General features: G+C 52.7%; 1 protein-coding gene across 7 annotated transcripts in view; it reads left to right on the top strand.

The window, feature by feature from the left end:
* ABCA3 (ATP binding cassette subfamily A member 3) overlaps positions 1-19623 on the top strand; it is a 79636-nt gene that overhangs the window by 51864 nt on the left and 8149 nt on the right. For 6 of the 7 annotated variants that reach the window (XM_005295579.4, XM_005295583.5, XM_065558685.1 and 3 more), the window contains 11 exons: positions 1153-1303; positions 2863-2961; positions 3991-4183; positions 5991-6294; positions 7823-8096; positions 9296-9500; positions 12539-12758; positions 13061-13219; positions 14913-15085; positions 16108-16242; positions 17115-17309. In XM_005295579.4, the coding sequence (XP_005295636.2) occupies positions 1153-1303; positions 2863-2961; positions 3991-4183; positions 5991-6294; positions 7823-8096; positions 9296-9500; positions 12539-12758; positions 13061-13219; positions 14913-15085; positions 16108-16242; positions 17115-17309 (2108 nt within the window). The remainder of the gene's footprint in view (positions 1-1152; positions 1304-2862; positions 2962-3990; positions 4184-5990; positions 6295-7822; positions 8097-9295; positions 9501-12538; positions 12759-13060; positions 13220-14912; positions 15086-16107; positions 16243-17114; positions 17310-19623) is intronic. The other variant, XM_042854138.2, reaches the window with a different exon arrangement.

Below are 19623 nucleotides of genomic sequence, written 5' to 3' on the forward strand. Positions count from 1 at the left end.
AATCAGGCCTGGATCAACCAGTGTGCACTTGCACAGGGCCCCTAGCTCAGGTTTGGCCCAGCTTCCCCTCCACGTGACAGGTTTGGCACAGCTGCCTGCCCCTCCATCGTGACAGACGGGATCCCAGCCCGAACCTGAGTGGCACTGTGACCCCGTGTGCCAGGTCACAGCACTACTCGCTCAGATTTGGTCCAGCTGCCCCATCATCTTGACAGAGGGGGGACTGAGGGAGAGAGCTGGCCCAGCGCCGTGGGATAGGACCCACCCCAGCAGGGTGAGTGCAGGGTGGGCTCTCTCTCCAGTCCGCCTCCCGTCCTCGTCAGGCCAGGTTTAGGGTTGCAGCACTGGGCTGGAGGCAGGGGTGCTGCTGCAGGTGATAGGTGCCCCCTCGGCTGTGTAGTGTAGAGCACCCATGGGCTCACGAGGCTATGTCCACCCTTGGAGCACTGCTGTCAGGCACCTTGGGGAGGGAGAGAATCCAAGGGTGAAGGGGTGGTGGGGCTAACAAGGAAACCCCTGGTCGTTTTGTATTCCTGTTCACTCACTCACCCTGCCTGTTGCCATTCTCTCTCTTTGAGATGTCATCTGCCCATATTCCTTATCATAGGTAAGATCATGCAAGATAGGTCCATTGGTGGTTATTAGCCAAGATGGTCAGGGACACGACTCATGCGCCACACGTCTCTGAGTGCCAGAAGCTGGGACTGGACGACGGGATGGATCACTCGATAATTGCCCTGCTCTGTTCATTCCCTCTGAAGCACCGGGCACTGACCACTGTCGGAAGAATCTGAGCTAGATGGCCCATTGGTCTGACCCAGTCTGGCCATTCTTATGCTTGTATGCTCTTAGAGAGACTGCAGGCACCGTGAGGGTTTTTCACTCCTTCTGGTGCTGGGATCCCTGAGGGTTCCCCTCTAGATCAACACTATCTGCTAGTCCCTGGGGTCACGTCCACCAGCTCCCAGCTGAGGAGGGCAGGTGAGACTTCCTTCAGGTCCTGTTGAGGTGCCACCTGGCATTAGGTTGTAGAGGTCCATGTAATGTGACATTAGGCCGGGCCCTGTTTTCTCCCCAGCAGTGAGAGGCTAGGTATGCCATGGAAGAAATTTTCTTTGTGACTGGTGCCCTTCTGTACCTGGTCTCCTTCAGGTGCCGGCTACCACATGGTGATGGTGAAGGAGCCGTACTGTAACCTCGGAGAGATCTCCCGCCTCATTTGTCAGTACGTGCCCAATGCCAGCCTGGAGAGCAATGCCGGGGCCGAGCTGTCGTTCATTCTGCCCACAGAGAGCACACACAGGTAACAGCTGCTCTTGACAATTGTCATAGCTGCCTTCACTGCTGTTTACATGGCGGTGCACCGAATCCGGTGCCAAGCTGCAGTGCCCAGGTTTTTGGCAGTACTGCCACACACAAGGCCTGGCAGCCATTAGAGACCTAAACGATGCTCCACTGCTCGGTTATCCAGCAAGGTGTAGGAGGAAAGATGGGCCAGTGGTTAGGGCACTAGCCTACAACATGGGAGCCTGGGTCCAAATCTTTGCTCTGCCCCAGGCTTCCTATGTGACCTTGGGCAAGTCCCTTAGCCTGGCTGGGCCGCAGTACTTATCTGTATAATGGGGACAATAGCTCTGCCCTGCCTTCCCAGGGGTTCTGAGGATAGATACATTAAAGACCATGAGTCCCCCACACACTATGGTGATGGGCACCAGAGAGATACCTAACATGGACACTAACTGGGCAAACTGTCAGTAGCAAAAGCAAAGCTATTGAGCGAAGGGCTGCTTAAAAGAGCAGAGTTGCCTGGTGGTTAAAGTGCAGGATTATGACCCAGAAGACCTGAGTTATAATGCTGATGACTCCCCCCTTTGGGACCCTGGACAAGTTCCTCAGTTGCTCTGCCACAGCATTCCCAAGTGCCAAACAGGGCTTCTCCCTGGATTGGCCAATGGTGTTCCTAGGATGGAGGGTCTCTGGTACACCCTAGCTATTGTATCTAGAGAAGACAGACCAGACTGCCTGACGTGGGGCATACAGGTCGCTCCTCGATTGCACAGAGGAGAGACTGAGGAAGCAGCTTCGCTGCGTAGCTCTGTGCTCAGTGCAGGAGCCTTCGGCCTCCGTTTAGGCAGGGCTAGAGCCGTCTGGTACAGGCACCAGAGTGCTCCTACTGTTGGGGGGAGATCCCTGCTGTTCCCAGGCGTGCTGTCGCTAACGGGCAGCGGGGATCTGTCGCTGGAGGGCTGCTTGGATCGTAAGCTCCTCGGGGCAGGGACCATGTCGTCGCACAGTAGGGCAAGTCGCCATGGGCACTACAGGGATATAAACTGTTAAAACTAATAGTTAATGCTGCTGATTAGCGTTTCCACAGGGGCTTAGTGAAGCTGCAATGAGATGACCGTGCGCTTGGCAAACCACCCAGAGCTTCCATTGCAAGGCGGGCAGGTAAAGACTGAGCTGAAAAGCTGCTCCGGAGCCAAAGCATAACTTAATGCAGGAGCTGCACAATGGAACCCAGGCTCCTTGGCTCATGCCAGCGCTTGGCCAGTGTCTGGACGGTCTCTTTGCCCTTAGCTGACTTGATTCCCATACAACCCTGTCTACCTGAAATCCCAACGCTGGGTGTCTAGGGCGACACCTGCTGGTGAACTGCTGTTCTACTCCATCTTGCTTCCCATCACCCTCTGCTGGTCCATTAATTGTTTGTCTGATGTCAAGCCACACAGAGGGAGCTGTCTGCCTGGCATCCTAATGGACGAGTGTGGCTGGCTATTGCCTGGCCTTTGCACAGGGAACCTGGAGAGCCAGCTTCTAGCAAGGGCCAGAAGGTAGCTTCTAACTCCATCCCTGTCCTGGCAGGTTTGAGGCGCTGTTCACGGAGCTGGAGCAGAAACGGGAGGAGCTGGGGATTGCTAGCTATGGTGCCTCTGTCACCACTATGGAGGAGGTCTTCCTCAGGTGGGTATCACGTGATGAGCCATTCGGATAGCCAGCAGGGAGGGCTTGCACCCCCACTCACTAAAGGTGGTGTCTCCGAATATGAGCCCCTGTCCGCAATATCCGTTTCAGTGCAGTGACATGATGAGTGAACCCAATCCCCTTCCTTATCCTCTCAGGAAAGATTTCCAGATCTGAGCCTTGCAGTGGGGCTCTGAGATCAGAATAGCTTGTGGGAGGTGGACATGTAAAACCTGTACTGAGAACAAGGGCACTCTAGGCTCCTCTAAGGAAACAACTGAACCCTCCTGGAGCTCATGCGTCTCTTACACGACTGATCACTGAGATTTAATGTAGCGCTAACTCCTGTCATTCATAGTCAGTCACAGAAGTCCAGAAGGGACTCGGCTGATCGCCAGTCGTTCTGGCAATTACTCCAGCATCCTTGCACTCAATTTTATACATTTTTCACCTCTGTATGAGTCATCAACAGTGTTTGAACCCCCCCAGCCCTCAGATCCATAGCACAGACCTCTTCCACTTCAACTGTAGGTGGTAAACCTGAGTGAAGCTGCTGTTTAGGGCACTGTGAAGTTGGATTGGGAGGCTCTCTGGAAATGCCACTTGAGTCAGCACGTGATTGGCCAAAGCCGCCTTCTGTCTTCTTAAATTTAAAAAAAAAAAAAAAATCCAAGCAGCGTTTGCAAGAGCCCCCTGGAGCCCTGAAAGCTCCTGGACCAACATTTCCACAGTATAAAGCCTTTCCACGAACCCTCCTCCTCACGGCTGAACTGGGAATGAATAGCTGAGAGAGGACTATGGGGGGGGATGAGTCGATCAGGCAAAAATCTGAATGAACCTAGGCTGGTAAAGGGCATGTGGACTGGAGTTCAGCTTGTCCGTTTAGAACCCTGCATGGTTGTGTGGGCCCAGGCCAATCTGTAGTGCAAGTTGTTAGCACTGACCCATGAGTCTCCTTTGTTTTAATGTAGCAGCATGAAATTCAGTCCCCTGCGTGACTTCCGTTGGCTGCTTTTCCTTGTATTTCAGGGTTGGCAAGCTGGTGGACTCCAGCATGGATATCCAAGCCATCCAACTCCCTGCCCTGCAGTACCAGCATGAGAGGCGGTCCAACGACTGGGCCATGGATGATTCCAGCAGCCTGAGTGGAATGACTGACATGACTGATGATAGTGGGGCTCTGATCACGGAGGATTGCTCCAGTATCAAATTGAACACGGGGGTGAGTGCTCCGTCGGGAATGTCAGGGCATAGGGAAGGCTAGAGAGTGTCTCCACTGGCTTGGTTGGGGTCTGGAGGGAACTGTCGTATTGAGACAAAGACACAAGGTTGGGCAGGTAATATCTTTTATTGGACCAACTTCTGTTGGTGAAAGAGATGTGCTTTCCAGCTACACCGGGCTCCTCTTCAGGTCTGGGAAAGGTAATCTGTGTCACCGCTAAATGCAAGGAGGAACAGGTTGTTAAGCGTAGTAAGGAGTTAACACATGTTGCAGGAGACCATTCAAGATGAAGTGGGCATTTAACAAACACTGCAGTCATAAGGCAAAGCAGGGTTAGTGGGTTACAGGTTGTTGTAATGAGACATACAACCAGTGTCTCTATTGAGCCCATGATTTTTAGTATCTAGCAAAGTTATGAATTTAAGCTCCCAGGTGTGTCTGTCAAAGGTGTGGTGCGGGTTTTCTTGGAGGATGAGGACTGAGAGGCCAGATGTGGAGCGATAGCTTTGTGAAGTGTTCTCCCATGGGTAATGGAGAGTTTTTGTCTTTTATCATTTTTCTGTGTGAGTTCATTTGAGAGCACAGTGATTGGCTGGTTTCACCCGTGTAGCTGTGAGGCAGGTCAGTATCGGATCCCTATTTTACATGTGGGAAAACTGAGGCACAGAGCGGTGAAGTGACTTGCCCAAGGTTACACAGTGAGTCAGTGGCCGAGTCAGGAATTAAAACCCAGGAGTCCTGATTCTAGTCCCCTCCTCTGACTCTGATTCCCACTGCGTCTGATTTCAAATGCCCAGAATTGCAATCTGAGCTGTGTCTTGGTCGCTCTCTTTCTGAAACCTCTCTGACCGGCACTAGTTGCTGTGCCAGGGTTGAGGTGTATAGGAGAAGAGGCAGAATTCCTCCATAGCAAAGTCACTGGATCGTGTGCCTCTTAAGCCTTTAATTGGGAAGTACAAGAATTCCTGTCTCCTTTTGAGATGTCCTGATCTTACTCTTCTCAGTGTTTAACACTGAATATTTCCAGCACTCTAAAGGCGGATTTCCTCTCTCTGGCATCTTTCCTCTGCTAGATGGATTTTGTGCATTAAATGAGGGAATAGCCATTGCAACCCTTTTAAAAGTACATTAGATCTAGAGGAGAGACAATGTCTGTTATTGGACCAGCTGCTGTTGGGTAGAAGGGACGAGCTCTCTTGGGCCCCCCAATACGGCTACAACAGCACTGCAAATGTTATGTTTAAAGGGTCACTTTCAATTGAAAGAGATGCAAATTATCTAATATTTTCCCTGCCGTTGTCCCAAGTAGCATGCCTGTGCCTAGCACTGAAGGAGATTAGTGGACACAATCTTTCTCTTGCTTTGTGTAGCTGCAGCAGCACCCTGTATGCAGCCTGTGTGTGTCCACATTCTCTTACTGCTCTCTGTGTGTATTTCACTAAGCCACAGGGAAGGAGAGAAAAAAGTAAGACAAGGTGGTTGTAAAACCACAAAAACTGGCTGGAGCCTTGGGGGCAGGGGTCTGGAGCTACTCTTCTGAAAACAGATCGGATCTCAAGCTGACAGTGGCCTGTTCATTAGTTGCAGATTGTTGACCTTGCCATCAGAAGTCAAGTTGTTAACCCCCCATAATTTCCTTACAGGCTTTGCTGGAAGCCAGCATTGTTAGTGGGAACTCTGATGATAGTCCAGTTAGCATGGTCTGGGTCAGGAAGGGCCCAGCAGGGATGGGTTTTAGCATGCTTGTCCTGCTGGGCTGTCTGCTGGTGTCAAATTAAAACCTCCCCTCCCCTCTCTCCCATCTCAGTTCTACCTATGCTGCCAGCAGTTCTATGCCATGTTCATGAAGAGGGCAGTGTACAGCTGGCGCAACTGGAAGATGGTGGCAGCGCAGTTCCTGGTGCCTCTGATTTTTACAGCCCTTGCTCTGGTTGTTGCCAAGACCTTCCCCGGGCCAAGAGATTCTGCGCTGCTCAGGCTGACGCTGGACCCGTATGGCAAGACTGTCGTGCCTTTCTCTGTCTCCGAGGCATCCAGGATCTCCCCAAGGCTGGCAGAACAGTATGCAGTGCTGCTGGATGCTCAGGGCCAAGTGCCCCTGGAGGTGCTAGGTAGGTCAGGCCAGGGACAGGGCTGCTACTCTGGAGGGGTCGTACAGTGTCAGGCCATATGTATAAGAGCTGCTGGTTGCCTGCTCCAAAGATCGTGAGTAGCTAGAATAACTGAGCAGAATCAATGTGATGCAGCCAACAGACACCAGGGAAGTCCGATTCCAGCCTCACTGTATCCTGAACGGCCTGGGTAATGCAGTACATAGGTTACTTCTGATCCCATCCTGTTAGACCATTTCACTAAGCAGGCATGCTAAAGACAGAGCTCCACCTTAACCTCCCAATTTCCACCTGCCTTTCAACCTGGGCACTTCTGATAGCTAATTATTTTTATGGAAGGTGACAAAAGATTTCTCCACTAGCTCAGAACTCAGTTCTGGCCTCAGTATTCACTGGCTTTATGTTCTTAATATAAGGTGTGCATATTAATGCTCATTATATATCTCCTCAATATATGTTCCATTCTATATGCATCCGAAGAAGTGGGCTGTAGTCCACGAAAGCTTATGCTCTAATAAATTTGTTAGTCTCTAAGGTGCCACAAGAACTCCTGTTCTTCTTTTTGCGGATACAGACTAACACGGCTGCTACTCTGAAAAAAATGCTCATTAAATGTATCCAGGTCTGCATATAGCCTGCTTATTTTCTCCTTATTATTTCTCAAGGTAGGCTATGTTGGTTCTTAGCTAGCCTCTGCAGTCTGTAAGACAAGTAGATGTTTGTTTGCAGATGCATAAATGTTTCCTCATGTAGATGAGAACAGGGGGTTAAACTTAGTTCAGCTTTCCCAGACTCTGCGTGCGTGTTTACTTAATTTAAAAATATGTTCGCTTTAAAACACAAGCGCATCTCGCTTCTAAATGAGGAAATCTGGATTTATAGGAAGGCTTGGAATTGCTGTACAGGCTGTCCCATAAACAGCTCTTTGAATAACCCTTCCCCAAATTTGTTAGGTTTGGCCCTCGTGGGCCTGTCTGTATCTCTCTGACACACTTGCACTATTGGTAGACTTGCTATTCTATTTCTTCTGTTACATTAAATAACCCGGAGGTTCATCCCTTAGCAAGAACTCTGGATGGCGTGATCCTCTTTTGACTTAGCTCGACATAGAAGTACTAGCAGAATCTATGCTTCCTTCGAAGGGCATTTCAGTTTTATATTAAGCAAGCAGTCTATCACTGATCAGATCAATCAGTTGCCTGTTGTGTGTGTCCTATCCAAGCCCTGGGGATTTGCAGAGCCATGCAGTATGTTCTGAGTTTTGCCTGAATTAAAAAAACACCAACACAAACCTAAGACTCACCCAGCTCTGTAGCATGCGATTTCTTTCAGTGAGGAGCATGCCAAGCCTTGCACCTAATTCCCCCGTCGGGCTGTATTAGAGCTGGACTCTGAGGTGTAGAGCCTCCTCTGCTCCTGTGGACTTCTGGTGGAGTGTGGTTACTCTTATGCTCAGGCCCTGGTGTGCATTGCGTGGGTATGAGCTGGGGGTCTGTTTGTAATGGCAAAGTGGGTGTGCTTGGCACAGGTGACCTGGATGAGTACCTGATCTCCCGAGCGGCGGAGGAGGGCGGAACTTTCAACGAACGCTACATTGCAGCTGCTTCCTTCGAAGAGGTCAAAAACCGCACGGTGGTCACGGCACTGTTCAACAACCAGGCGTATCATGCCTCCGCCACTGCACTGATGCTGGCAGACAACGCCCTGTTCCGGCTGCTGGCTGGACCCAATGCTTCCATCACTGTCACCAACTATCCCCAGCCCCGGAACATCACAGAGACAGCGAAGGACCAGCTCATGGAGTACATCCAGCTTCCTTACTACTTGCTTTCATGCCAGGGGTTAGGGGCCCAGATCGGCAGCTGGAGTGAATAGGCCTAGTTCCATCCAGCCACGCTAACTTGCACCAGCTGAGGGTCCCATGCAGACTGGACAAAACTGGGAGTATTATCTCAGGCAAGAGCACAGGCCTGGGAGTCAGGGGATCAGGGCACTGTTTCCAGTTGTGCTACAGACTTGCTGTATGACCTCGCCCTAGGTCATGTGAACCCAGATTACCAAAAGTGGATGTCTCAGTGGCTGAGTCTGTCTCTAGATACCTAGAGCCTGGTTTTCGGAGGTGCTGAGGGCCCAGGATTCCAGCTATGGTCGAGGGAGCTGATGAACACCTCGGGAAGTCAGGCTGTAGGTGTCTAAAGGCAGGTACTTGACAGTGGAGATGCCCACTTTCAGCCACGTTGTACCACGTTTGTCTGTGCCTTGACTCCCCTCTCTTCCCAGAGGATCATGCTGCTGATCCCACAAGGGAGAGTTAGGGTTAGTTGATGATTGCCAGGTGCTCTGAGAGTCTTGGGTAGAGGCGTTGGGTTACCACTGTAGTGCTTGTTTGTTTTTATTTCATTTACATCTTGGGCGTGGGTTTGGCTCCCTTGAGCCTGGGGCGGACAGGGGCTGCTCGAGCTCTGCTGGCACCTCGGTACACCATGCTCTTCCAGCCCATGGTTCCTCTCCACAGGCAAGGCAACATGCCATAGGTGCTGAATTGTGTGATGGGTAAAGGTCCAGCCAGGGGTGAACTGCTGCGGCCCAATCCTGAGTAGTGCAGAGTGCCTGCAGTTCTTACTGAAGTCTATGGGAGTTGCAGCACCACTCAGGATTTGCCCTTTGGTGCAGCAAATGCTGAACACATTGCAGAGCAGACGTTGCACCAGGAACGTCTCCCCGAGCTGCCCATCTGCTCTCCAGGCTGGAGCACTGGGCTCAGAGCTGCCTAGAGTGACTGGGAGGGAGCCCAGGGGTGGGTCTGGAAGATGGTCAGGATCTCATCTGGCATTAGGAGAATCCATGCTGGAGGAGGGGATAGCAATAGGCCATACAGCCGCAGTAGCTCAAGCTTGGTCTGTGTGTAGCCACAGCGTAGTCTGCAGCATGAGTTAAAATGCTCGATATTGCTCTGGTGGGATTTTCTCCCTGCTAAACAGTTGCTTTAATGTTCCCTTAGAGGCCAGACTGGGTTCGCCATTGCTATCAACTTACTCTATGGGATGGCTTCCTTGTCCAGCACCTTCGCGCTCCTGCTGGTCAGCGAGAGAGCCATCAAGGCCAAGCACGTGCAGTTTGTCAGCGGGGTCTACGTGGCCAATTTTTGGCTCTCAGCCCTGCTTTGGGACCTCATCAACTTTCTCATTCCCTGTGCGCTGATGCTGGTGAGTCACCACTGACACATCCCTGGTTTAGAACCATAGTAATGTAGAACTGGCAGGGACCTCGAGAGGTCATCTAGTCCAGGGGTCTCAAACACTCGGCCCGCAAGCTCCCCGCACCCTCCTGCCCCTCTGCCTACCCGTGGGATTGCCTCCTGATGCTGCAAGCGCCACGCTGCTCTCTGAATCCTGATGCTGCAAGCGCCATGAGAGCAGCCGGCAGCACTCCCCTTCGGGGGAGGGGGAAGGAGGCAGAGGGCTCCGGCATTGCCTCCTGCCAGGCACCGCCCCCCACAGCTCCCATTGGCCGGAAACAGGGAACCGCGGCCAATGGGAGCTTCGTGGGAGGTACCTAGAAGAGCGGCAAGAGCCGCACAAGCAGGGAAGCCTGAGGCCCTCCCCCAGGTGCTGCAGGGATATGGTCCAGCTGCTTCCTGGAACAGAGCAGCATGGAGCTGGGGCCAAGGCAGGCAGGGAGCCTGCCCTGGCCCCAGTGAGCGCCGCTGCCACCCCGGAGCTGCTCTAGGTAAGTGGCACCAGGCCGGCGCTCACACCCTGAACCCCTCCTGCACCCCCAACTCCCTGCCCTGAGCCCCCTGCCACATCCCACACCCCAACTCCCTGCCCTGAGCCCCCTGCCACATCCTGCACCCCTCCTGCACCCCCCAACTCCCTGCCTTGAGCCCCCTGCCACATCCCGCACCCCTCCTGCACTCCCTGCCCCGAGCCACCTGCTGCACCCTGACCGCCTGTTGCACCCCTTTGTACCCCACACACCAACTCCCTGCCCTGAGCACCCTGCACACCACCTGCACCTCAACTCCCTGCCCTCGGCCCCCGCTGCACCCTGCACCCTTTCTGCACCCCCAGGGGGCAGCGTTGGGGTGGGGACTTCGGGGAAGGGATTGGAATGGGGTGGGAAGAGGTGGGGCAGGGGCGGGGCCTAATTGGAAGGGGTGGAGTGGGGGCGGGGTCAGAGGCAGCGCGGGGCGGGGAGGGTTCAGTGATACGGCCCTCGGGCCAATGCACTAGTCCTCATGCGGCCCTCGGGGTCATCTGAGTTTGAGACCCCTGATCTAGTCCATCCCCCTGCACTGTGGCAGGACCAAGTAAACCTAGACCAGCTCTGACATGTGTTCATCCAGCTGCTCTTAAAAACCTCCCTTGATGGGAATTCCACAACATCCCTTAGAAGCTTATTCTAGAGCTTAACTCCCCTTGTAGTCAGAAAGTTTTTCCTAATTGCTAACCTAAATCTCCTGGGCTGCAGATTAAGCCTACTGGTTCTTCCACCTTCAGAGGAGTGGAGAACAATTGATCACCTTCCTCTTTATAACACTCCTTAATAGATTTGAAGACTGTTATCAGGTCCCCCGCTCCTCCCCCCCCAGTCTTTTTTTTTTTCCTCTCAGGACAAAATGTGCCCAGGTTAACTTTTCCTCACAGGTCAGGGTTTCTAAACCTTTTATCATTGCTCTCCTCTGGACTCTCTCCAGGTTGTCCCCATATTTCCTAAAGTGTGGTGCCCAGAACTGGACACAGAACTCCAGCTGAGGCCTCACCAGTGCCACACAGAGCGGGACCATTACCTCCTGTGTCGTAAATACAACACTCCTGTTAAGGCTCCCCAGAATATTAACCTTTTTCACACCTACATCACGTTGTTGACTCGCATTCAATTTGTGATCCATTCTAACCCCCAGATCCTTTCCAGAAGTGCTGCTGCCTAACCAGTTATTCCCCATTTTGTAGTTGTGCATTTGATTTTTCCTTCATAAGTGAAGTACTTTGCACTTGTCTTTATTGAATTTCATCTTGTTGATTTCAGACTAATTCTGCAGTTGTCAAGGTCATTTTGAATTCTAATCCTGGCCTCCAAAGGGCTAGCATCCTCTCCACTCCATTATCCAAACCATTAATGAAAATATTGAATAGTATCAGACCCACGATTGATCCCTGTGATACCCCACTAGCAACACACTCCCAGTTTGACAGCGAACCATTGATAACTACTCTTTGAGTACAGTCTTTCAACCCCTTGTGCACGTATCTTATATTAATTTCATGTATGCCACATTTCCCTAATTTGCTTATGAGAATGTCATGTGGGACTGTGTCAAAACCCTAACTAAAATCAAGATATATCATGTCTACTGCTTCTCCCCACTCCCCATTTCCACTGGGCCAGTAACTTTGTCAACTCCTATCCATCTCCTATCCTCGGGGCCCATCTTATTACAGTAACTGTCTCTAGGCAAAGCAGGGCTGAAGATGGCTCCCGAATGGCCAGAAGCTGTAGGAGGTGCTGATGTGGCCAATCCAGTTGGGCTGTACCACGTAGCTCTGTGGCATAGCTTGGGCAGCCCTCCATTTGCCATAGACTCCTTGAGTCTCTTCATGAGTGATGCGAACTGGTGGCTTGCATGAACTGGTGATGAGACCTGGATCCACTGGCCTGATGTGCCTCAGCCTGCCTTTGTGACCTTGGGCAAGTTACTGATCTGCCCTGTCACTCAGTTCCCCATCTGCAAAATGGGGATAATATTTCCCTGTCTCTCCAGGGGTTGAGGATAAATTCACTGATGTTTCCGAGATGTTCAGATGTGTACATGGTGCCCAGTGTTGTAGTCTGGGGATAGATAGAATGGGACCGTCCCAGCTGGATCCGTTGTTGTCTCGATTACTCTAAAGGACCAAAAGGGAAAACTGCATCTCTGGCCTACAGTAATCCTGCTGGAAAGACTGTGGTGGTGGTGAAGTGTAAAGAGTGTTGCTTTACTCCTGGTGTCTTGATCTATGGCTCCTTCTAGAGGGAGAATGTTGTCGTACCCTGGTGGGAGCTGGTGGGGTTGTGCACAGCTGGGGGCTCCATGAGACAGCTGACTCTGCCCAGGCCCCGGAGGGAGCTGGCAGTGTGTGTGAAGAGTTAGCTAACAGCTTAACAATGCTGCTGTCCGGCCTGTTCAGATGGAGGCTCTATGGGCTGTGATCTAGAACAGCTCACTCCTCGTGTTGGTTTTCCTCTCGATGTCGTCTCTAAGGTGATATTCCAAGCCTTCGATGTGAAAGCTTTCACCCAGGACAGCCACCTCGTCGATGTGATGCTGATCTTCCTGCTCTACGGCTGGGCCATCATCCCCCTCATGTACCTGCTCAGCTTCTTCTTTTCAGTGGCAGCTACGGCCTACACGCGCCTCACCATCTTCAACATCTTCTCGGGCACAGCCACCTTCCTCGCAGTCACGATCATGAGCATTCCAGGTAAAGGAGCTGCCCTCCTGACAGAATCCCCATCCCCCACCCCCAGTATCTCATAAGGACGCTGGCATGATTTGTCCTCCAGTGGAAAGAGGTTTTCCTTTGTTCCTATGCTGGAGGAATCCTACAGCGCTAATTGGTAGCAGGGAGATCTCTGCAGATTCATTCCTCCTGCCATGCACTGCGGTGCCAATTCATTTTCCCTCCTAGCTTTATAAACTCTGAAGTCTTGGCGCTGTGTTTTCTTGGCAAGACAGCAGGTTCCATCATTGAAGTCCGCCCAGCTGATCTTGTTTCTCTTTCAGAGCTGGGCCTTGTGGACCTGTCCAGAACCCTGGATAAAATCTTCTTGATTTTGCCCAACTACTGCTTGGGCCAGTGCATCAGTGACTTCTACCAGAACTATGAGTTCATTCAGTTTTGCACCTCTTCCGTTGAAGCCATCATCATCTGCAAAGCGTTCAGTGAGTGTCCCAGTCACTCCCTGCTCAGCTCACCAGCCCATGACTGTCCAGCATCCCTATGCACCTTGCAGTAAGATGACATGAGCTAGTGTCCATAGCAGACTTTTCTGAGAGGTGTTGGGAGTTAGGGGGAGAGAAAGGAACATTGCTGACATTCAAGGGAACTTGAATTACAAATGCTGCTCATCCCTCTGTATCATTTGGTGCTATTGAGTGCCTTCATGATGCAGTTGTATTCCTGAGGCTCGGCTCCCTCTGGGTAAACCAGTGCAAATTGACTGGTGGAATTATATTTATTGACTTAGCATTTGGGCTCCTGGGGAGCTGGAGAGCAGATTAGAACTTTCATGGTCATCCAGAGCCATGGTATTGATGGGCCAGGCTCAAGGGGGACAGAAGAGTTCAGGGGAGGAGCTTGGAAAAAGGTGGAAAATACTTGAAAGCTTACTGGTGTCTTTGATCCCTGATGTGTAAATGCACAGCAAGGGTGAATCCCTGTCTCCCTGTTTCTCTGGGGCTGGCAGGCCTGGCTTCTGCAGTTAGTGTTCCTTCAGGACACCTTAGCATGGGAAATCTGTGTGTAGCAAAGCAAGACTCACCGGTGTGGCGCTTCCTGCTGGCAGTGCTGGGAATTAGCTTGATTCCAGCTTGAAGCGCTCTCTGTTGGCCAGTGGCTCACCTGCCTCAGGCCCCAGTGTCCCTCCCGGACCCCGGTGCCCCTTGTCCTGGGGTTCTGCCCCAGCAGTAGCCCCACTCTCTGGGCCTTCCCTACCAGGGGAACCCCCAACCCACTACACCCACCTTGCCTCAGTGGCTACTGCTAGTTGTCATCTAGCCCCCGCTCACTGGGGCAGACTGCAGTCTGTAATGGCCACTCATCACTGGCAAGGGGGTAGGACCAGCTGCCTCTTCCTATCCCCGGGTGGCACCTCTGCAGCCCCAGTCCTCTGTAGGCCTTCACCAAGGCCTGCAGCCTGGGGGTTTACCAGGCTGGAGCTCCCCAGCTCCTCTTACCCTTTTCCCCATCACTGCTCTGCTTCAGGTACCTTGCTCCCAGGCAGCTAGCCCTTCCTACTCCAGTGAGTGAGACTCCTCCAGCTACCGGCCCCCAGCCCTCTTATCAGGGCCAGCTGGGCCCTGATTGGGCATGGCCCCAGCTGTGGCTGCTTCCTCAATCAGCCTCTCCACAGTGGTTCCAGCACCTCGGGGTTCCACTCCTGCCCTTGGACGGTGGAGCTGAGAAGTCTGTTTGGAAAGCAAGAAACGAGGAGATGGTTAAAGGCTAATGGGGAGAGGGTAGGGCACAGTGGGGTTGGGGCATTAGCCTTTTACCTTGGAGGAACTAGGTTAAAGTCTGGACAAAGAATGAAGAATCCAGTGGTCTTTGAAGGCCCTCATGGGCATCTTTCTGCATCACCAGCTCCTTGCCAGTTTGCATTTTCTGATGGGGTGCGGCACGGAGGAAGGGATCTGGCCGAACTGTGCGGGGGAATCCTCAGCTTGGGTGTGGCAGGTTGGGGGGGGGGGGCACTGGCCGAGCTGAGCGGGCAGGTTCTGGGGGGAGGGGCACTGGCCGAGCTGGGCGGGGAAGCAGCTCCATTCCCTCTGAAATAATAAAAGGGTGAATCTTCCCCTCCCACCAAAGAGCCGAATGACCCACCTCTGATTTTCCCCCCCTCTCTCCCCCTTCCAGATATCAGTTACCAGACGAATTACTTCTCATGGGAGACTCCAGGGATCGGGCAATATCTGACCTCCATGAGTGTCCAGGGCACCGCCTTCCTCCTTCTTCTCTTCCTCATTGAAACTAACCTCCTCTGGAGACTGAGGACCTTAGTCTGCGGCATCTGTAGGAGGCGGAAATGGGTGAGCTGCTGACTGCACGTTGTAGTTCCAGGCCTCCTCTACCCCCACCTTCGTTCTTCATGGTCTGTGCCCTTTTCTTGGCTCATACCAGTAACTGCCCTGCTCATGGCCCCCTCTGTCAGGTTTGGCATGTGCCCCTGGGCACGAGCATGTGCAGCAGGAAGTCTACCAGGCCCAGCATTGCAGGGGGTGTCTGTGTGCTTGAGGTCCTGTAGAGACTCCCCGTGTCGTCAGGATTGGCTCCGCTGATGTCAGGGAAGTGACACTGGTGTAAAAGGGAATCAGGCCCATTGGCTCTTGGGGTGAATATGTGGAGATATACCTATCTCATAGAACTGGAAGGGACCCTGAAAGGTCATTGAGTCTAGCTCCCTGCCTTTACTAGCAGGACCAAGTACTGATTTTGCCCCAGATCCCTAAGTGGCCCCCTCAAGGATTGAATTTACAATCCTAGGTTTAGCAGGCCAATGTTCAAACCACTGAGCTATCCCTGGAGATGGGCCCAAAGCGCTCAGTTCAGATCTGGTCCCGATTGTCCCTGAGTGTTTGGGACCATTGGGATTGGGGGATGTGTGTTCGGTTCAGGGGTTAGCAAGTCCAAATCTCAACGGAGCACAAGGCCTGTGAGAGGTGTGGTCATTGTGTTGGAGCCCCAAACTACCTGCTCTTTGCTCTAAATCCCATCTTCTTGCTGACTAAGAGCAGGAGTAATCGGGGGCACTAAACTGCTCACAGCACTGGTCCATCTGTCCATCCGCTGAGCATGGGGTTTCTCCTCCCCCTCCTTCCTTCCCCACCCCGATCAGGGCCGTGTCAGGCGGGGGCAGAGCAGAGAATTGTTCCTAGAGTCAACTGGGCAGAAGAGTCAACCAAGGGCAGGGGGTTGGATCAATCCTCAGGTTGGCTGGGTGGGAGGGTACATCCAGGGTGTATCGGAACATTGCATTTCTCCATGTTTGTGGCTTGCCCTCGGTCAGCCCGCCTGCCCCTGCCAATAACTCCCTCTGGTTCTACCGGCATAGGCAATGCTGCTGAACAGGATGCCCGTGCTGCCGGAAGACCGGGACGTGGCAGATGAGAGGAAGAAAGTTTTGGAGTCCCCGCCAGAGCTGCTGTCATCACTGAGCAGCCCGCTGGTCATCAAAGAGCTCACTAAGGTGAGCTGGAGCCCAGGCACCTCGCAGATCTGATCGCTACAGGGCTCCCAGGTTAAAGGGGATGGACATGATGGTGTTGCGGGGCTGGATTTCAAGGCGCTCTAGCAAAGCCGTGCAGGGGAACGTTTGCACAGCCTCTGGACTGTGCGTTTGCACAGCAGCAAGATCAGGCCTTCCGTCTGCAAGCACCCCCAGCATCTTGGCGCAAATGCCAAGTTCCACAAGGCCACCTTCACCCTGGTGAGTGGTGGTGCTGACTGGGGTGGAAGAGTGCAGCTGTTGGCATGTCCATGGGGAGGAATTGACAGCACAGTGCCCAAGGAAAGCCCTGGGCTTCGGTGGATGTGAAGGGATGCGCCCATGCTTGCCATTTCCCTGGGTGCTTGGATAAATGCTTGTCAGGAATGGTCTAAATAATACTTAGTCCTGACACGAATGCAGGGGCCTGGACTAGATAACCTCTCAAGGTCCCTTCCAGTCCTGTGATTCTATGATACCGAGCACTGCATGCTAAGGCCCTGCGTGCTGGCTGCCATGAGACAGGGTCCTGAGCCCCATTGCTGCTCACACGCAGGATGCCAAATGCCCACGTTATGGTCAGCTTCCCTCGTCACACTGGGCACAGCTGTGGTGGGCAGGGACCCCCTGCTGCCATGGGGTAGGAGGTGGGGATCTAATTCTGTGTTCCCAGCCCTGCGTCAGGTCAGGGGCTTGGATTTCATTGTCTCAAGACTCTTGGGGTCCCCTTCTGAGCCCTGTCCCTGAGCATCCCCTGTGGAGCCCAGCACCCAGTCGGGAAGCAGCAGTAGTGCATCTGTGGCAGACAGAAGCAGCCCAGCCTCCCTGTAACCAAGTGCTCTGCATTCTCCCAGGTGTATAACAGCAGTGAGTCCCTGCTAGCTGTGGACAGAATCTCCCTGGCGGTCAACAAAGGGGAGTGCTTTGGCCTGCTGGGCTTCAATGGAGCTGGCAAAACCACCACCTTCAAAATGCTGACGGGCGACGAGAGCATCACCTCGGGGGATGCCTACGTGGACGGCCACAGCATTCTGGCCAACATCAAAAAGGTACCAAACCCCAGCGAGTGAAGGGGCAAGGCTGGGGTTCTGTCGCCACCCATGGCGGGCACTGCTCGAGGGGAAGGGTGGGGAGAAGTCTTGCTTCAGCGCCCTGTGTTTGATTCTCAAAGTGCATGATGCTGCTTCTGGCTGCGTGCTTGTGGTTAGTGGCTGTTTGCCTGGTAAGTGGAAGGGCCAAAGCAGGACTTGGGGGTGCTGCGCTGTAGGCTGAAGTAATAATGATCCCAAGGTGCTGCTTTCACGTCCAGCCAACCTGCTCCACTGAGTGAAATCTGATTACTTGGCATGCTGGTCCCCTCTGCTGTAAAGGCAGAGATCAAACAAGTTTAACACGTGGATAACTTCAATCACTATTTGAATCATACCGTGCACACAGGGCCGGCTCCAGGCACCAGCTGAGCAAGCTGGTGCTTGGGGCGGCAGATGGTTGGAGGCAGCATTCTGCCCAATCCTAGGGCGGCACGTCCGCTTTTTGTTGTTGTTGTGTTTTGTTTTGTTCTTGTTCCGCTCCGGCCGCCATGTAGGGAGCGGCGGCTCGGAGAACCAGAGTGCCCTGCAGGGCAGTCCTCTTCCTTCACTCCCCGCCGACCGGAGCGGAGCCCTCCTGGCAGGCGGCAGGAGGCGGCGCAGCGGGAGGGGCCGCGTGGTAGCGCCCCTGCTGTAGCAGTGGCCGCCCCCTTCTCTCTCTCTCCCGCCTGCTCCCTCCCCCTCTCCCCCAGCCGATCCCCCTGCTCCCACGCTCCGGCCGCGCCGCAGGGTTATTTGTTTGGTTGGTTTTTTTTTTTGCTTTGCCGTTCTGGTCGCCCCGTTTTTTTGTTTTTGCTTGGGGTGGCCAAAAAGCCAGAGCTGGCCCTGCATGCACAGTACTCAAAGTGCGTTAAGCTACCCAGCATGAGATGGGCTGCTAAAAACAAGCATGCAAATTAGGGCTTATCATGGAGACTTAGTGCATGGCAAGCCAAGGTGTAAATCGACAGCGCACTAACTGGCCAGGTGGACAAAAGTTCCATGGTGCACTCTGACTACAGTAACTTACCCCTGCTGGCAATCACAGCTGTTCCCAGCCTTTGGAGAGAAACAAAGCGCAGATGCTGGCCTGCCTAGGCAATCTGGCTTGCTGGGGATATCGCTGCAGTGGTCGGAACTGTGCAGCCTAGGAAAACCCCAGTCCGGCAGGAGAGAAACGTAGGTCACTGCCCAAGAGAGGTGATGGCTGAGAAGCCAGGAGCCTAGAGGAGGTGCCCTTGGTGGACCACAGTGGGAATACCCATGCTGTTGGTCTGCACCATGACAGATCTGGTGGCAGGCAGCGTGTGGGATCTATAATGGTGTGAATTGCCAGCAGTTACAAGTTCTCACACAACTCATTTATTCTTAAGGTAAGAGTCAAACAATAGAAACCTAAACGCCTGCTAATGATCTCACCAGGGATCACCCCGTCTCCAGCAGGGCTCTGGCAGGAGTCAGCCTTTCACACCCGTCCCGAGAGTTTTCTGGGACTACAAGTTCATAACAGCCTTTAGCTCTGACACAGAACAGTCTCCTGGTCAGGTCATTTATTTCTTTACACATTTCTGGCCTTTGATGTCCAGTCTGTGGGAACAGGGGATCAGCAGGCAATGGCCCTCATGGCAGAGCTCCCAAAGGCTGCGTTCTGGCATAACCAGAGGTGAGGAATTTGCATTCCCCTCCCCCTACACATTTCCCAGGAAATCCACGTCAAAAGTCCATTCTCCTCTGGCATGTTGTTCAGTGTAGTCCTTATATCCTCCAATCAGGCCTTACATCCCATCTCCCCCTCCAGGGTACAGACAGTCTCAGCCCACAATAATCAATAAACTCTGCATTTAGTGCAGTTGATGCCAAAGTTACTTAAACTTAATTCAGCAAGGTTTTTCAAGGATACTGCAGGAAATTGCCGTATCTATCACAATTTCTGTTTAAAAGAACGGTGGATACTCAACGGAGTTGTAAGGCAACGCATTTAATAAACCTAGTTACAGGAAATGTTTCACATAATGCATAATTAGCTGGTGGAACCCATTGCCACACAATGAGATTTAGCATGATTCAAACAAGTATTAGACCTTTTATGGCTAATGAGAACATCAGCAGTTAGATTCGAGATGGTTAAAATTATTCAGAAGGGATTGAAGCTCTGATACCTTATGGAATAAAATAGCTACTAACTGATGGGGAATTGGTGAGAAACACCCCTATGGATAGGCTGTTCCATCATGTTTCTTTACCTTCCTCTGAAGTAGCTGGTGCTGACCGCTATGAGACCGATACTGGACCTGTA

This window comes from Chrysemys picta, chromosome 10 (assembly GCF_011386835.1).
Source record: "Chrysemys picta bellii isolate R12L10 chromosome 10, ASM1138683v2, whole genome shotgun sequence".
Classification (NCBI taxonomy): domain Eukaryota; kingdom Metazoa; phylum Chordata; order Testudines; family Emydidae; genus Chrysemys; species Chrysemys picta.